General features: G+C 48.3%; 1 protein-coding gene across 1 annotated transcript in view; it reads left to right on the forward strand.

Moving 5' to 3' along the window:
- shank2b (SH3 and multiple ankyrin repeat domains 2b) overlaps positions 1-15,606 on the forward strand; it is an 80,509-nt gene extending 64,903 nt beyond the window's left edge. The window contains exons 17-24 of the mRNA XM_027017187.2: positions 5,017-5,152; positions 5,590-5,670; positions 6,190-6,198; positions 7,384-7,404; positions 9,018-9,142; positions 9,390-9,501; positions 9,696-12,054; positions 13,590-15,606. Of these exons, the coding sequence (XP_026872988.2) occupies positions 5,017-5,152; positions 5,590-5,670; positions 6,190-6,198; positions 7,384-7,404; positions 9,018-9,142; positions 9,390-9,501; positions 9,696-12,054; positions 13,590-14,139 (3,393 nt within the window). The 3' untranslated portion in view covers positions 14,140-15,606. The remainder of the gene's footprint in view (positions 1-5,016; positions 5,153-5,589; positions 5,671-6,189; positions 6,199-7,383; positions 7,405-9,017; positions 9,143-9,389; positions 9,502-9,695; positions 12,055-13,589) is intronic.
- Positions 15,607-15,831: the final 225 nt, after the last annotated feature.

Below are 15,831 nucleotides of genomic sequence, written 5' to 3' on the forward strand. Positions count from 1 at the left end.
TCGGAACAGTCAGTCAGACACATCCAGTGTGCGGATGAGTCATAATCAACAGCTCGGTATATTGTTAGCTGAAATAAATTGTGATTGGTTCATGTTTGCATTCACATTAAATTTAAAGTGGGTGGTATACCCTCTCATCTAGAGCCACTTACAGATGCAATTTCACTATCATAGATGCCACCAAACCGCAGCCCACTATAAACTGTACCATCATAATGTTTCATCTCCAATGAACTGCAGAGTACAGAGTCTGAATAACAATAACTGTGTCACTGTTATATGGTCTCTGCTGTCTCACATGCTGTCCCTGGTGCTGTGTGTGTGTGTGTGTGTGTGTGTGTGTGTGTGTGTGTGTGTGTGTGTGTGTGTGTGTGTGTGTGTGTGACAGCGTGTCTGGATCGACCCTGAGCAGAACTAATACGATTAGCTAAATGGAGCACTTGTCATTTTCTGCTTCACGTCCCATGTGTGAGGGTCGAGCCCTGCTAATGTCATCAGATCGTAATGACGTGCGTGACAAGTCAAGCACGTGTCCTGCAGCAGGACCGTCCACGCACGTGTGGTCCTGCATCGCATCGCCGTCAAATTACAGACTGCTTATAATCACAGGGGCTTTTTAATGGGAACTCTCTGTGTATTTGTGTGTGTGTGTGTGTGTGTGTGTGTGTCTGTGTGCAGCTGCAAAAGATTCTTGAGTAGCTTTTGCTCAAAATAAGATTAACTGCGTTAACTATGTAAGTTTGGATCCCTGTCTCATACAGGGTTCTGTTTTCAAGTTCTTATATAGCACTTTTCAAGTCACTTTCCAGTAACCCATTTACAAAATATGACAGAGAATCACAAGTGAAGCTGGTAAAAACATGACAAAGGGACAGAAAACAGCATGGTTACAGGGCAAAAACAGAGGAGGCTGGGACGAGTCATACGCGTGACAAAATGAGCTGTCTTTTGAGGTTGGATCTGAATGTAGAGCGATTCTAGAGCGAAAGAGCGGCGCTCTGAGGAGGGGACAGCTCCCAACCCGGCCACGGGTGTGTGTGGGGTGGTCAGGGTGAGGCAGAGCAGAGGTAAGAGGGAGCCTGACTGTTTAGTCTTGAATGGAAGGAGGAGAGTTTTGAAAAGAATGCCATGTTTAACCGGAAGCCGATGGAGATTACAGGAGATGGGCGTGACGTGCTGAGGTAAACGGGTCTGAGCTAAAAGAGCGACAGCCGGATTCCGAACCATTTGGGGTTTGTGAGGTAAGGAGAAGTTAACACCAGGGAGCAGGAATCAAGACAGCATGGATCAAAGAGTGAGGGGCAGACTAGTGCAGGCAATGTTGGGCAAGCGGGCGATAAGTTTGAACAAAAGCATTAATGCAAGCTTTGAATGAGAGGGTTGAACCAAGGACGAAACCCAGATTGCAAACCAGCTTGGATGGGGAAACGTCGTCAATGGAGAGTTATTGAACCAGTGTTGACTCAGAGCCAGTGAAAATGAGCTCAGTCTTATCACTGTTTAACATGAGATAATTATGTTTCATCCCACATTTTGATTTTTTTCACCTTCCACGTTTCAGTTGTGTGGGAGGTGGGTTATTAATGGATAATCTGAGTGTCATCCGTGCATAAATGAAAATCCAGTCTAAAGTGTTGTTTGATATGGCCAAGCTGAAGGATGTAGATAATAAATAGCACAGGTCCGAGGACAGAACCTTGAGGCACCCCCTGAGAAAGAACAGAGGTAGAAGAGGTATGACCTGCTAGGGTAAGGAATGATTTCTTATCTGTGATGTAGGAGGTAAGCCACTTAAGAGCAGAACCACTGATACCCAGCTCACCAAGCCTGGAGAGAATTACAGAATGGGAAACCGTGTCAAACACAGCGCTGAAATCGAGTAGGATGAGAATGGAGAGAACAACGGTATCAGCAGTTAAGAAGAAGTTATCAGTAACTTTAATGAGGGCAGTTTTGCTACTGTGGTGCGGGCAAAAACCTGACTGAAAAGATTCAACAAACTTATTGTTGTCTAGGTGGGCTTAGAGCTGGATACCAACATCTCGCAAAAGAACTGTAGAGAACAATGGAAGCTTGGAGATGGGATAATAGTGAAATTATTAGAGTCTAGGCCAGGCTTCAAATGTACCATTAGGTTACATTTACCATGCAAACAACAAAGCACTTCTGTAAGGCGCTCTGGACAAGTGTGTGTGTGCTGAAGTGATAATTCTCTTCTGGAATGCTGTGATATCTGATGGCTGCTCAGATTAGTGAGCTCAGATGTGGTATGATGTCATGAAATTATGCAGATGAAGTGTCTCTGATGGGATTGACTGGTCCAACATTATGAGATTATCCTACATGATATTTATCAGCTTGGTCACTGCTATTTCAAAACCGCTCCTGTCTTAGGATGGCTTGCTCTCCATTGTCAATTAGTCCTGTCTGAGGATGGATTGTCTCTGTTGTGCATTAGTCGTGTCTGAGGATGGATCGTTCTCTGTTGTGCATTAGTCCTGTCGGAGGATGGATTACTAACTGTTGTGCATTAGTCTAAGCAGTAAAAGCTTTGGGTGCTACAATGACATGAAAATAGTGATGTCTGTTTGATTATAATGGCTACCAACTGATGATCCATCTCAGTAACTATTCTGGTAGCCCGTCCCTCAAATAAGCAACAGTTGCGAGTGCTGTCTTAGGTAAGCGGTAGCACACAGACATCTACTCTCACAACTGTCTTTATAGTGATGGGTATTAAGTGATGAGATTGAGATTCATCCACTCAGCTGAGTACAAGAAATTCCATGCCTTTGTAGACTTCGGCGTAACTGACATCCAGACAAGGCGTACTGGACATGTTTATCAACATGCACTGGTGAGCCATTTACCAAGTGCTTTTGAATCCCCACCCCCTGTTTTCAGTTACGCCCCCTTGTAGCTGTGATTTGCTGGAAGAAAATGATTCACATCCCTTCAAGAGCTGAATCCAGGGCTCAGGTTCTGTGTATCTGCTGTAGGCCACCGTGCATGTGTGCAGGGGGGAGGTGCCCTGGTTATTTCAGTACCCAGGAAGAGCTATCAGCAAATACAACCAAACTTGAAGCATTTTCCTCTAATGACAGTATTGTAAGGATTTGGGTTTTTGTTTCACTTCCTTGTGTAGTTCAGGTAGTTTCTTGGATATTCTCTTATATGCAAAAATGTTTTGTTTATCTTGTTTTAGTAATTAACACAAGAGTTTCACACACACACACACACACTTTCCTTCTCTCTCTTGCGCATTCACACATGGCATTTATGAATCACACAAACACACAGGATAAAAAGAGAAGGAGTAACTGCTCTTCCCTCACCGTGCGGCCGTCCTCGGCACACGGGGCCTGTTTCCTAGGTTACCCTGCCTTATTCGCATAACCTTTCGAGGAGATAAAAGTGTCCTGCAATCTTAAATCTCTGTTTTTCTCCATGTCTGCTCGTCTGTTCCACGGCACTGTCCTAATTCCGTGCTGCACTGCTCCAGGAGTCACTGGCAAAGAAGGAAAAAATGTTTCTCGCTACTGTAAACCGCACACCACCCTGCTGCCGGCAACATTCCTATTTCAGTTGAATGTTAAAGTAATTGGCCTAGCATCTAGTCTCCATCAAATGCATATTCATCCGTATTCTCCTGTAATCTCAAGATACGATAAACATAAAATCCGAATTCATCCGGATTCTCATTGTAATCTCAAAATAAGATAAACATCAAATCCACATTCATCCATATTCTCCTGTAATCTCAAGATAAGATAAACATCTTAGTTTAATGTTTTATTTGGATTGCTTTATTATGTGTGTCTACATTACTGGTAGACTACTATGTTACTCGGAAGGTGAATTTAACGGTAAATCCTTAAATATCAGTGTTTAACGCCCGTTCACACTGCAGGTGGACAACAACAGTAGGTCAGAGAGATTTAGCGTTCCCACGTAACGTTAAAGCGGAGGGATTAATGCGGCCCTTCAGAGCTGCTTGCCAGCTTGGTTAGCGATGGCTCCCAGTTGCACTGGGACTGTTTGGAGTAGAACTGGAAAGAGTGGAAGTGCTGGTAAGAGGAGTCATCTTTCTGAGCTTGTCGCTAGAGCAGCGCTCGGCCGTGGATTAGATGCGCATTAAACCAGGGGGCGGGGCTTTGGATGAGTGCGCACTGTTCGTAGTGGTGCTATACACCCCTGGTAGTAGTCAAAGTTAAGCAGAAAGACGTTTTATTGGAAATGAGGACTGTACTTATTTGTGGAGTCTCTGAGATCTAAGAACTGCTTTAGGACCAGATAGTAATCTTGGATCAGTCCTTCCACCCTTTCACAGTGCTTTTGATTAGGCCACAGTGCAGTTTGAAAGGACTGTGTCATTATCTACTTTCAAGAAGCCGTTAGGATTTAATATAATTATACAGTGTAATTATAGGACAAAAAATGTGTGTGTGTGTGTGTGTGTGTGTGTGTGTGTGTGTGTGTGTGTGTGTGTGTGTTTATATATATAATCAGAAAATAAAATCAGAAAAACAGCTTCTGTGAGCTAGAGTGGTGAGTGTTTAGTGTGACCTCCCCTCATACGTGAGCACTAGCAGGAAAAGACTAGATCTACAGAAGAACTCTGGGACGTGCCGAAAGAAGCCTGTGATAATATACCAGAAGACTTCAGAAAACGTCAGGACAGGCAAAAGTGTTCGAGATGTCCTTAGTGCCAAAGGAGGTCACACTAAATACTTATTCCTGTAGAAGCCATTTTGTTCTGGAAATTGTGGAGCTTTTTAATGTTGTGTACATATTTCCTGTATTTGCTGTATTTAAATGAAGAGATTGAGAAATAATTATATATGGGCATTATATCATTGCTAAATGGTGCTAATTTTGGCCTAAGACTTTTACTCAGTACTGTATGTGTGTGTATACCACACCAGATATCCTCCTAGCCTCTGCATTTTGGACAGGTGTGTGTGTCACGGCGAGCATGGGGCAGACTCAGAGCTGCAGCTTTCTCCTCGTTTCCAGGTGAACCAGGACAACGTGGTCAAGGTGGGCCACAAACAGGTGGTAAACATGATCCGTCACGGGGGCAACCATCTGATCATCAAAGTGGTCACGGTCAGCAGGAACCTGGACCCCGACGACACAGCAAGGAAGAAAGGTGAGTCCACCTCGGGAGGAAGTTGCTTTTGTTTCGGACACTTGAAAAGTTGCTTTTGTTTCGGACACTTGAAAGGCGATCTTGATAATTTTGCATCTACAGGAACTTACACTTTAACAGTATACATTTACATACACACATAACATGCAAGTGCTGCCATTAGTAACTAATATTAACCCTAATTTCATAATAAAAGTCACTGCTTTTCCATAATGCTTAACTGAAGAATGCTAAACAGTATGACTAACACTGCTACTACGCTTCCTAATTTGCAAAGGCAGTAGTGTCTCATGTCTCTCTGTTTACACAGAGGCACACCGTCTCTATGAATCCAGATGTTTTAGTGAATAGGATATGAAAGGTGCCTTGGTGGAACAGAGATGGCTGGCTAATGGCTAAGCATGTTGTGTTTTGCTGTGTTTGGGTTGTGGCTGTAGCTCCTCCCCCAGCCAGGAGGGCTCCCTCGACTGCGCTATGCACACGCTCCAAGTCCATGACCTCAGAACTGGAGGACATAGGTAAGCCACATACATGCAACAGGCCACGCGCACGACCATGACAATGGCCTTTTAAAGAGTTATTGAGCAACATGTATGTGAATGTACATGTGTGTATGTGTATACATGCACACACACACACATGGTGGCAGTGTGTTTTGAAACACTGGCATATATTGTGCCTATGAGGAGGTAGTGGTGAGGTAGTGGATTCCAGTATGAGGCGGGTGGACTGGGCCCTGTGTGAAACCCGAATGGTCTGGCGCCGGATATTTGACGTCCTGCGTATAAGCAGCTGTGTCATATTGGGCCACAGCCTGAGTAATCAATCCCACACACCTTCTTCTGAGTCGTAGGTGGGTGAGGACAACAATCCCAGTGACCCCTCCTGAAGGTCTCGTGCATTCAGGAGTGCCCACTCTCGTCCAACCTTTAACCACTTCCTCTGTTTCCTGTTCTTGAAGCATTAACATAGAATACGAGCGTCACACTGACATTGCCGAACTGTTTTTTTTTCCTCTTTCTTTCGGCCATAAAAAGTGGATAAAGGTATGAGCGCGTATGTGCACCGACGTCACCTGGCATGCCCGTGCTTCTGTTCTGTGTGTGTGTGGTTTTCCAATTCCCAGAATGAGGATGTTTGTGGTTTCTGTGGTTTCTGCGTCTGGTCGTGTTTGATGGATCCAGCTGAACTGGTGTGCTCTGTACTGCTCAGTCCTGTGATGGTGGACACAGCATCCCCTAGGCTGTGACAGCGTAGCACTGGGCGTAACGCTGCATTCTGTGGTCCTCTACTCACCTGACATCTGACGTCTTCTGCGGTCTTAAGAGTCGCAGAAATCTGTAGAAAGTATCGGTGACATCAACAGACATCAATGTTTGCGGCGTCGGTTCCTTACACTTCCGTCAGGCCGCGGAACAGATCGCATACTTATTTACATTTGTCACTGAAATATCACAAGTAAAAAAAAAAAAACCTCATTCTGACACCTGCGACCTCGTACGAGGGCACTGGAGGTTTAGCGTGTCAGGGTTAGACTGAAGACCCATGTCACCTTGGCCTCCTGTCTGTCCCTGTCAGGAGGCTAAAACCGAATCCCTTGTGGGGAACTTCTCCCTGGGCAGTAATGCAGAACAAATCCACCCACGGAAGGGTCAGTGATCGCAGACCCACAGACCGTGGCTATCCTGCCGTGTGTTGTTTCAAAGCACTGCGTCCTCACACGGAACAAACCGGTTGTTCTCATATCGGGACAACTTGTGCTTCCTGCATGAAGATGTAGCATAGTTTAAACAGTTATCAGGCGCTAGGAGTTAAACAGGAAGGGGAAATTTTTTAAAAATGCACACAACATAACCCAGTGGGGAGAGGGGTAAGCTGTGCTGGGTAGCGCCTGGAAAAGCCAATCAGTCAGGCTGTTTCGGGAAGTAATTCCCCAGTTGGCTCCGCAAGGTCGAAATGATGTCACTTTTGTCTCTTAAGGAGCAACGCTGTAATGTTTTTCCCTGTTGTCCTTCTGTTCTAAAATCTGTCCTGTGTGTAGATCGGGTCATTGCATGACGGTGATGTCTCGTCCTAGTGTGATGACCGTGTGATATGGCATTACATTTGACCCAGGTCAATGCCATGGCGAGGAATACCCAGTGCTTTCCTCTGCTCTGAGTGCCCTTTCCGTTATATAAGTTGTGTGAATATTCAACAATGAATAAACCAAATATTCTTTTATGTTAAAGCCACTTTGAGGAAAAAGAAGGGTGAGTTGTTTTTTGAAACACATTCACACTTCGTCCGGTTATAAGGATACTTCATTGTAGACGTATCTGTTATTCCTGAGTTATTTCCAACTAGATTAAATTTTTGTGAATATAAAAACAATAGTTTACATATAATTTGTATATAACATGCAAACGTGTTTGTTTTTTTTTGTTGTTGTCATTTTTCTCTGGTTCAAATGATCAAACAAACCAGTTTGATAGCGGGACCATCCACAGTGAATTCAGGTCTGACAGAAAAGTAAAAACGTTATTTTAGCAAGTGCTCCATAGACCGGAGCCACAAAATTGCATTATTCATAAGCCTCTATTAAGAAGGGTTATGTAAGAACATGCGAACGCCAAGAGTCCCCCCACTAAACCATTCCGAACCAGAAATCCATTTCCCTTTGGATGTCACGGGGATGCCCCCCTCGTGCCTTCGACAGACGTGAGACAGACGTTTTCAAAGACGATTTCCCGGTGAAAACGGTCACGCGCTAGCGCTCCAGCAAGCCGTAGTCGCGCTGGGACCCTCAAAGGCTAGGAACCGTACTGCCAGGAGGTGTTGTCATGGAAATAATATGTCCGATATAGTAACAATTCCACCTGCAAAAAAAATAAAATAAAAAATGTAATGCCATATTTTTAGTGCGAAGCTGCGGCGTCTCGCGAGCATTGGCACGGGCGTTAGCGCGCTCTCCCAGCGTCTCGCCTTCCTCGTCCCTGAGCGCGGGTCGGCGCAGGCGCTCGTGTCTGCAGGAACCACAGCGCGCGACAGCGCCCCCGAGGGCCACAGCACGGACAGAAGTACAGTCATACTGCAGATCCTCCTCCTGACCGCTGTGTGCATTTCATCGGTTACTGAATTTAAATATATATATATATATATATATATATATATATATATATATATATATATATATATATATATATATATATATATATATATATATATATTATAGACTGGACTGGACTCCTGAATATTTACAGGGTTACAGTGCTGAGAAAGAGAAGTGTCTGCATGCGTGTACGTATCTGTGCATGCGTGCGTGTTTTTATGCGTGTATGTGTGTGTGTGTGTGTGTGTGTATATATATGTGTGTGTACGTGTCTGCGCATGCGTGCGTGTTTTTGTGCGTGGGTGTGTGTACGTGTCTGTGCATGTGTGTACGTGTCTGCGCATGCGTGCGTGTTTTTGTGCGTGCGTGTGCGTGTGCGTGTGTGTGTGTGTGTGTGTGTGTGTGTGTGTGTGTGTGTGTGTGTGTGTGTGTGTGTGTGTGTGTGTTTGAACGTGGTTAGCCAGATTCAGTCTTACCAAATGCAATGGCATCAGATGAGACTGATTTCCTTTCCATCATCCTGTGTAGATGATTAACTTCCAGATCTTGCATCTCTGAATAGTCAGCCTAGGTGCATGGAAGCTGTGCGAAACTGACCACCAAAGCTAACATGTGGGCACGAACAATTTTGATCTTGACCCCTGTCAGCAGATCTGTATCTGTGTCTCCTTTCTTGGTGTGGATTACTGTGACAGGATAATGCCTTGTTGTTGACCCTCCTGGACTTCCGTAGCTTCACCTGGCCTGAACTAGAGCAATGGGGTATCTTTGCAGATAAAGTGGAGGAGGTGGTTCCTCCCCAGAAGCCGGTGTGGGAGAGCGCAAACGTGGATGTGAGGGTCGCCGCCGTCAAGCCCCGCCCTACCAGCAGGAGCTTCGCTGTGGCCCCAGAAATGAACGTGAGCTTCACCTTTAACCCCATTATATCCTCCTTGTCACTGGCAGGATGTTTTGCCATTGGTCAGATGCTCTGACATGGTAAGAACAGCATAGTATACAGCTTAATCATCACTGTCAATAAAATATACTTAGAACTATTCATTTCTTACACTTTCATTCGACAGTTATTAAAATAAACAGTTCTATATTACCCCATGACAGAATCTGAGCTCCATTCCCTAAACCTGTGTGTGTGTGGATGTACAGTCCCTGTGCAATAGCCAGGACATGACAGTGGACTCACCTACAGTCACAGGAGGTCCAAAAGGTCCCTACCTGGGTGTCCCAAAGGGAACCATGAGACGCCAGACGTCCATAGGCAAGTTGTCCCTTTCTCACACTGTAATGGTCTTCCTCTGTCCTGCTGAAATACTTAAATGATCTATTTAAGCCAGACATGACCATCGTATGTTTCTAAGTTGTTTATAAATAAGTAAATCAAAATAAAATATTGAATTGTAGAACACAAAAAAAGTGCTGTTGGACTGATATGCCGCTGTTGTCCAAACACAGGAGTAACAGAAGAAGAAAAGCAGTTCCTGACTCCGCCCATGCTGAAATTCACAAGAAGCCTGTCAATGCCTGACACGTCGGAGGACATTCCCCCGCCTCCGGCGGTCTCCCCTCCGTCTCCGCCCCACAACGCCGCCCCTCCACCTTCCGGACGCGGATACGGCACCATCCGAGCCGGCTTCACCCCCCAAACCCCTCCGGCCAACAGCACACCCCCAGACAGAGGAGATCCAGGCTGGAAAGAGCAGGGCGTATACTACAGAGACAGTCCCGAACAGTACGACTCGGAAGTCTTCAACCACAGCCCCACTGCCCAGCAGAGCCTGCACATGCGCCGGGCACAGGTCCCCGAGAACCCATACTCGGACGTGGGAAAAGCGGGTCACTCCGCCCTGTTCGTGCCGAACAAGCCAGCGCGGAGGAAGGGCGTGCTGGTGAAGCAGCCCAACGTGGAGGACAGCCCCGAGAAGACCTGCTCCATCCTCATCCCCACCATCATCATCAAAGAGCCGTCCACCAGCAGCAGCGGGAAAAGCAGCCAGGGCAGCAGCATGGAGATCGAGACCAGCACGCCGGACCACCCGGGCCAGCTCCGCCCGGAGGACCCATCCGGTCCGTTCGTGAGCGCCATGGCTTCCGGCCCCGTGCGGGACCGGGAGAAGAGGCTGGAGGTGCTCCGCAACTCCCCGTCCTTCCGGTCCACGGATGCCGGCGACGAGGACGTGGCGTCGATGCCTGCCCCGCGCTTGCGGCACTCCAAGTCCATCGACGAGGGCATGTTCAGCAGCGATGAGCGACTGCGGCGCCTCATGGCCCCGCCCACCTCCCTGCTCAGCATCCCACGGGGCGGCGGCAACGTGACCGACTTCAACAGCCCGGAGCCCACCATGGTACGGGAGCTGCTCAGCACTCGCACGGGACACAGTCCCGTCAGCCTGCCCGCCCACAAGACCTACAGCTCAGGGAGCGGGAACTATGTCCACCCCGTCACTGGGAAACCTCTCGACCCCAACTCCCCGCTAGCCCTGGCGTTGGCTGCCCGGGACCGGGCCATGAGGGAGCAGTCCCAGCCCATGCCGCTCAAGAGCGACTCGTCCAAGCTGGACCTCAACAAGCCGCTCTTCATCGACACCAAGCTGCGGCCCAGCCTGGACGTGAGTTTTTCCAGCACCGCCACCATGGGCCGGCCGCGGGTGGGTCTGCGCAGACAGATGACGGAGTCCAAGTACGAGACCGAGTCCAAGTACCAGCTGGACCCGGGAAAGCCCGAGAAGAGGGCAGAGGAGAAGAAGAACATGCTGATGGAGGCGGCGGACGCGGCGCAGCAGAAGTCGGCTGGCCTGCTCATGGTCCACACCGCGGACGGGGACAAATCGGACCAGAGCAGCCCGTCGGAGGGGGACAGGGATGAGGATGGTTGCTTAGACAGCACTCCCGGCGAGCTCCGAGATCCCAATCAGCCGGTGCCGGCTAACCCGCCTCCCTTGAAAAGTCTGTCCGCCGCTCCGCAGGGAAAAACCATCATCACCGTCAACTCCGTGGACGAGCCTGTCAAGCTTCCTTTTGGCATCCCCCCCCCACCCCTGGCCTCGGTCGACATCGATGAGGAGTTCGTGTTCGGCGAGCCCCTGCCTCCCCCATTGGAGTTTGCCAACAGTTTCGACATCCCCGACGACCAGACGGGGGCCCTCGCCGAGCTGCTAAAGCAGAAAGCGACCGGCGTGAGGGGGCCCTCGCTCACGCCGTTCTATCCCCACTTAGCCACGAGCAACTCAGATATCTCTAAGAGACCGACCGTCCTCACCAATTGCACGCCACCCAGCTTTCCCACAGGTCCTCTGGAGCCCTACGAGCCCATTATCGACTCAGGCATCGAGGTGGACAGCCGGAGCAGCGGCGACCCCCAGCTGGAGACCACCAGCACAGTCTCCACCGTGTCCAGCATCTCCACCTTGTCGTCCGAAGGGGGGGAAACCCTGGACACTTGCACCGTTTATGCAGATGGTCAGGCCTTCATGGTGGACAGGGCTCAGGTCCTGCCCAAACAGAGGGTCAAACATGCCGTTAACAAGAGCAATGCACTTTACAAGGACACACTGAATGCGGAGGGCGTGGCCTCTTTCAGGCCCTCTTCCTCGGTCCCGCCCCCGCCCCCGCCCCCAGGAACCGCCGCGCCAGATCCGCCGAAAACCCCGACGCAAAGAACCTCCAAGCTCTGGGGCGAGTCTCACGGACCAGAGGCCAAGTCCCAGCCGATGGCCGACACAAGCTCGGCTCTGCAGCACATGAACAAGGACAAAGCGCCAAAGCCAGCGGAAGTGTTGGACTCTCCTGCAGGACCTCGAACCCACTTTGGAAGGTATGTCGCCCCGCCACCAGTAGTCCCACTCGCTCCTGCTACACAGACATTCATTTAGCCACCCAGATCGGTGTGTGCGCGCTGCCCGCCAAAGAAAGAGTTGCCTAGCAACCTAATAATGAGAACAGCCTTGGGGATGAGATGAGCAACATCAGTGTGATGAACACAGACTAAACCAAAGCAGGGAGAAGTGTGTGTGTGTGTGTGTGTGTATGTGCGTGCCTACGTGCGTGTGCATGCGTGTCCGTGTGTGTGTGAGTTTGCATGTGTGTGTGTGTATGTGTTTGTGTGCACACACGCCTTGGATTGATTTAAAATATGACCCATTTATTACTCAGTCATCATATCACACAAACTGCCCAGCCTGGAGGCTTTTCAGGAACTCTTTCTGTACCCAGCACAGAAATGTCCATTCCCCAGGCGTGAGGTCACATGCACAGGACCGACCCGCCGTTGCTTATTGTGGCTTCAGCTCCAGGTGTGTGCCGTTGGAGTTTGGTTGTACTCCTATTTTGGGCATAGCTCCCCAAAGCTGACACACTATCACCTCTCACTGCAGACCTCTTCAAGGCCAGAGCCTGATTTATTATGGAAAGCTGAGGTTATTTACAGATCGGAGGATGGACTCCTAAGATGCCCTGACAGTTCAGACCCACAGTTTTGGAACACACTGAGCAGATGTACGGGTCTGTTTTGTGTGAAAAAGAGACTGGTTGTATCCTGCAGTAATGATGATAATAGCCGACTATAAAGTGATGATCAGGGTTGACCGTGTGTTTAGAGCAGACTGCTGGTTTAATATAATAACATAAAGGTTTGGTGTTTTATTTGGTTTTATATGAAGGTCTTCGAATACTAGTCTGTTCTTATTGTATTCATTTTTCATACACTTTACTGTCCTATCAGATTGTACAGTCAGTAGGGCAAACCACCCCCCCCCCCCTTTGTGATGCGGCATTTTGCTTTGCACTTTTAAATTGCGAGTAGAAACTTGTGAAATGCCCTTGGCTGGCATGTGAGGAACAGAGAATCTAGTTTGGTTTGCCTCCGATTACTGGACTATATTTAGTTGAGCATTAAAGGGTAGGACAGTGTATTAGCAAAGTGTTCCTCTCTCTCTCTCTCTCACACACACACACACACACACACACACACACACACACACAGTGTATTAAGAAAGTGTTGCGCTCATACACACACACACACACAGAGGATGTTGTAGAAATACTATATATAAATCAACATACTCTGAGTCAGTCTGTGTAAGTGGTTATAGTTGAACAGCAACCTAATGGGCTGCTACATGTTGTGTTAACAAGTTCCTACAGATTAACAGTGAAAAGCTTCTTTAACTTTCACTTACATGGTCCGCCAAGACTGACACACACCTGTTTTTTTGACACGTGTCACTATTTGTTGTCTCACTCTCTTCTCTCCCTGGCTCTTTCTCATGGAGATGTTTTCTGGCTCCCTTTCTTCTCCCTCCCTCCCTGTTTCATTCTCTCTTCTTCATTTTCTCTCTCTCTCCCCCCCAGAAATCCGGACGGTGTGTCCCTCGTCTCAGGTACCCAGCAGAACGCCACTGTCACGTTCACTGCCCAGCCCGGCCCAAACGTGCCTGCCCCATTGGCATGCCGGCAAGGCGAGAGCCTGCCCCCGCGCTCCCCGCGCTCCCCGTGCACCCCGAGTCCCATCATGTCTCCTCCGGACTCGGGTCTGAGCTGTGCCTCGTCCCTACCTGCCTCCATCACCTCGCCCACCATGACAGAAGTGTTTGGGCTGCCCACGCCGCCGCTCAGCCTGGGCACGGGCCGCAGTCGCTCCCCGTCCCCGCTCACCCTCATCCAGGCGGCCTCCAGCAAACCCTTCGCTGCCAAGCCTGTGCTGGGGTGGAGCAAACAGGACGTGGCCGACTGGCTGGAGAGCCTGAACCTGGCTGAGCACAGGGACGCCTTCATGGACAATGACATCGAGGGCAGCCACCTGCCCAACCTGCAGAAGCAGGACCTGATTGACCTGGGGGTGACCCGCGTGGGACACCGCATGAATATCGAGAGGGCGCTCAAGGCACTCCTGGACAGATGAGAGTGGGGATGAGAGGGCTTCGTCGGAGACATCACCACCGCCTTCTGGTCATAAGCTTTGTTCTTTCCTCTCTTCTTTTCGGTTCGGTTTGTTGGCTTATTTTTGATTTTTTATTTTTTACATTTTTTTGGTTTTATTCCCTCTCATTGCCTGCGGTGGATTTTTTTTAAGGAAAGACTTGCGTCCTAAAGAAAAACTCGAGTTTGGAAACGGCGCCACGGTGTAACGTCACAAGCACAAAGCTACACGTGCATGAAAGCGCCAGCCATCGATGGGATGTGATGAGCTGATCCACTCCTCGGAGCGCTCTGAGCTAAGCCGCACGTCGGAGCACTCTACACTGACCACTCTCTCTCTCTCTCTCTCTCTCGCTCTCTCTCTCTCTCTCTCTCTCTCTCTCTCTCTGTGGCTGCTGCAGACTCAGGCCTTGCGTGAATGAACTGAAACCAGCAGAGCTGGTCGTCCATTTTCTAATCTTTGCTAAGATGATCAGCCTGAGGTGATTTCTTCAGGAGTAAAGGGAAGGATTGTCTGTGCAACAGCTGCCTATAGAACATTGTGCTTTGATTGACTGGGACGTAGGCGAGTCGGTATGACGCGTGCGCTCACGCTAGTCCTCAGCAGACGTGTGCTCACGATCCTGGAACAGGCATCCACAGCAGAAACACGAGGGCCCTCTTCTGTGTCTGTGTGTGTGTGTGTGTGTGTGTGTGTGTGTGTGTGTGTGTGCACACCAACATGATGAGAGCAAGTTTCAGAGCTCTTTGTCATTTCTCATCTCTTTGTCTTTGATTCTGGTAAAGCTTAGATATTTGTTTGAATGGGTAAAAAAAATCGCTTGAGTCTTTTTTGAAATGTAATTTTTACTGATATTTAGTGTCTTCCACATTGTGAGGAGGTCCAATGACATTGCTGCCGTTCTGTTCAGTTCCCAAACTCCCACTAGACTAGACTTTTCCTTCTGTAGTTTCAGGCCTCATCTCCTAGATTTTTTTTCTTTGTGTCAGAAGATTGTGTCATGCTAGCTTGACAGATAACTCCATAATGTCAGGTGTGGAGAGCTTTTCCAGCAACATTTGGAGTATTATGGCTCAGAATCGAAATTCCCCCAGAGCTTTTCGTATTGATTATTAAACTATATGACAGATTTGAGAGGCAAATATACTAATCCAGTGACCAGAACACAAGTGTTATCTATGGGAGGCCCAGTAACTATAACATTATTATTTATTACTACCCACTCATGTTTATTCTTTGAATATGTACTACAAGGAAAAAACTAGGGTGTGACACACAACCTCCGTAAACTATACATATCACTGTCTCAAATTGTAAATGGTTAACTGTTTACCGAACACGAGCGAGTGTGAGAGAGATGTAGAGAGGTATTCTTTCGGCCTGGTGCTTTATGTTAATCGTACACCACCCATTATGGAGCATGTGTTCATTTCAGCTGAGTTACAGCCTCCCCGCCCCCCCCCCCCCCCGCCGCGCTGTGCAGCTTGGTAATCAAGCATGCTCTCCCTCAAGTGCTCATGGGAAATGCCCATGAGTTAATCATTTTGGTTTTGACATATTTTTTCCCCTCTCTTGAACATTTGCTGACCATTGTTACAGTTTTTATAGCTCATGAAAACAGCTCAATGGCCCATTTTCTTATTATCTTCATCATATGATGGTACAATGGCCCTG

This window comes from Electrophorus electricus, chromosome 12 (genome assembly GCF_013358815.1).
Source record: "Electrophorus electricus isolate fEleEle1 chromosome 12, fEleEle1.pri, whole genome shotgun sequence".
In the NCBI taxonomy this organism is placed as follows: Eukaryota; Metazoa; Chordata; class Actinopteri; order Gymnotiformes; family Gymnotidae; genus Electrophorus; species Electrophorus electricus.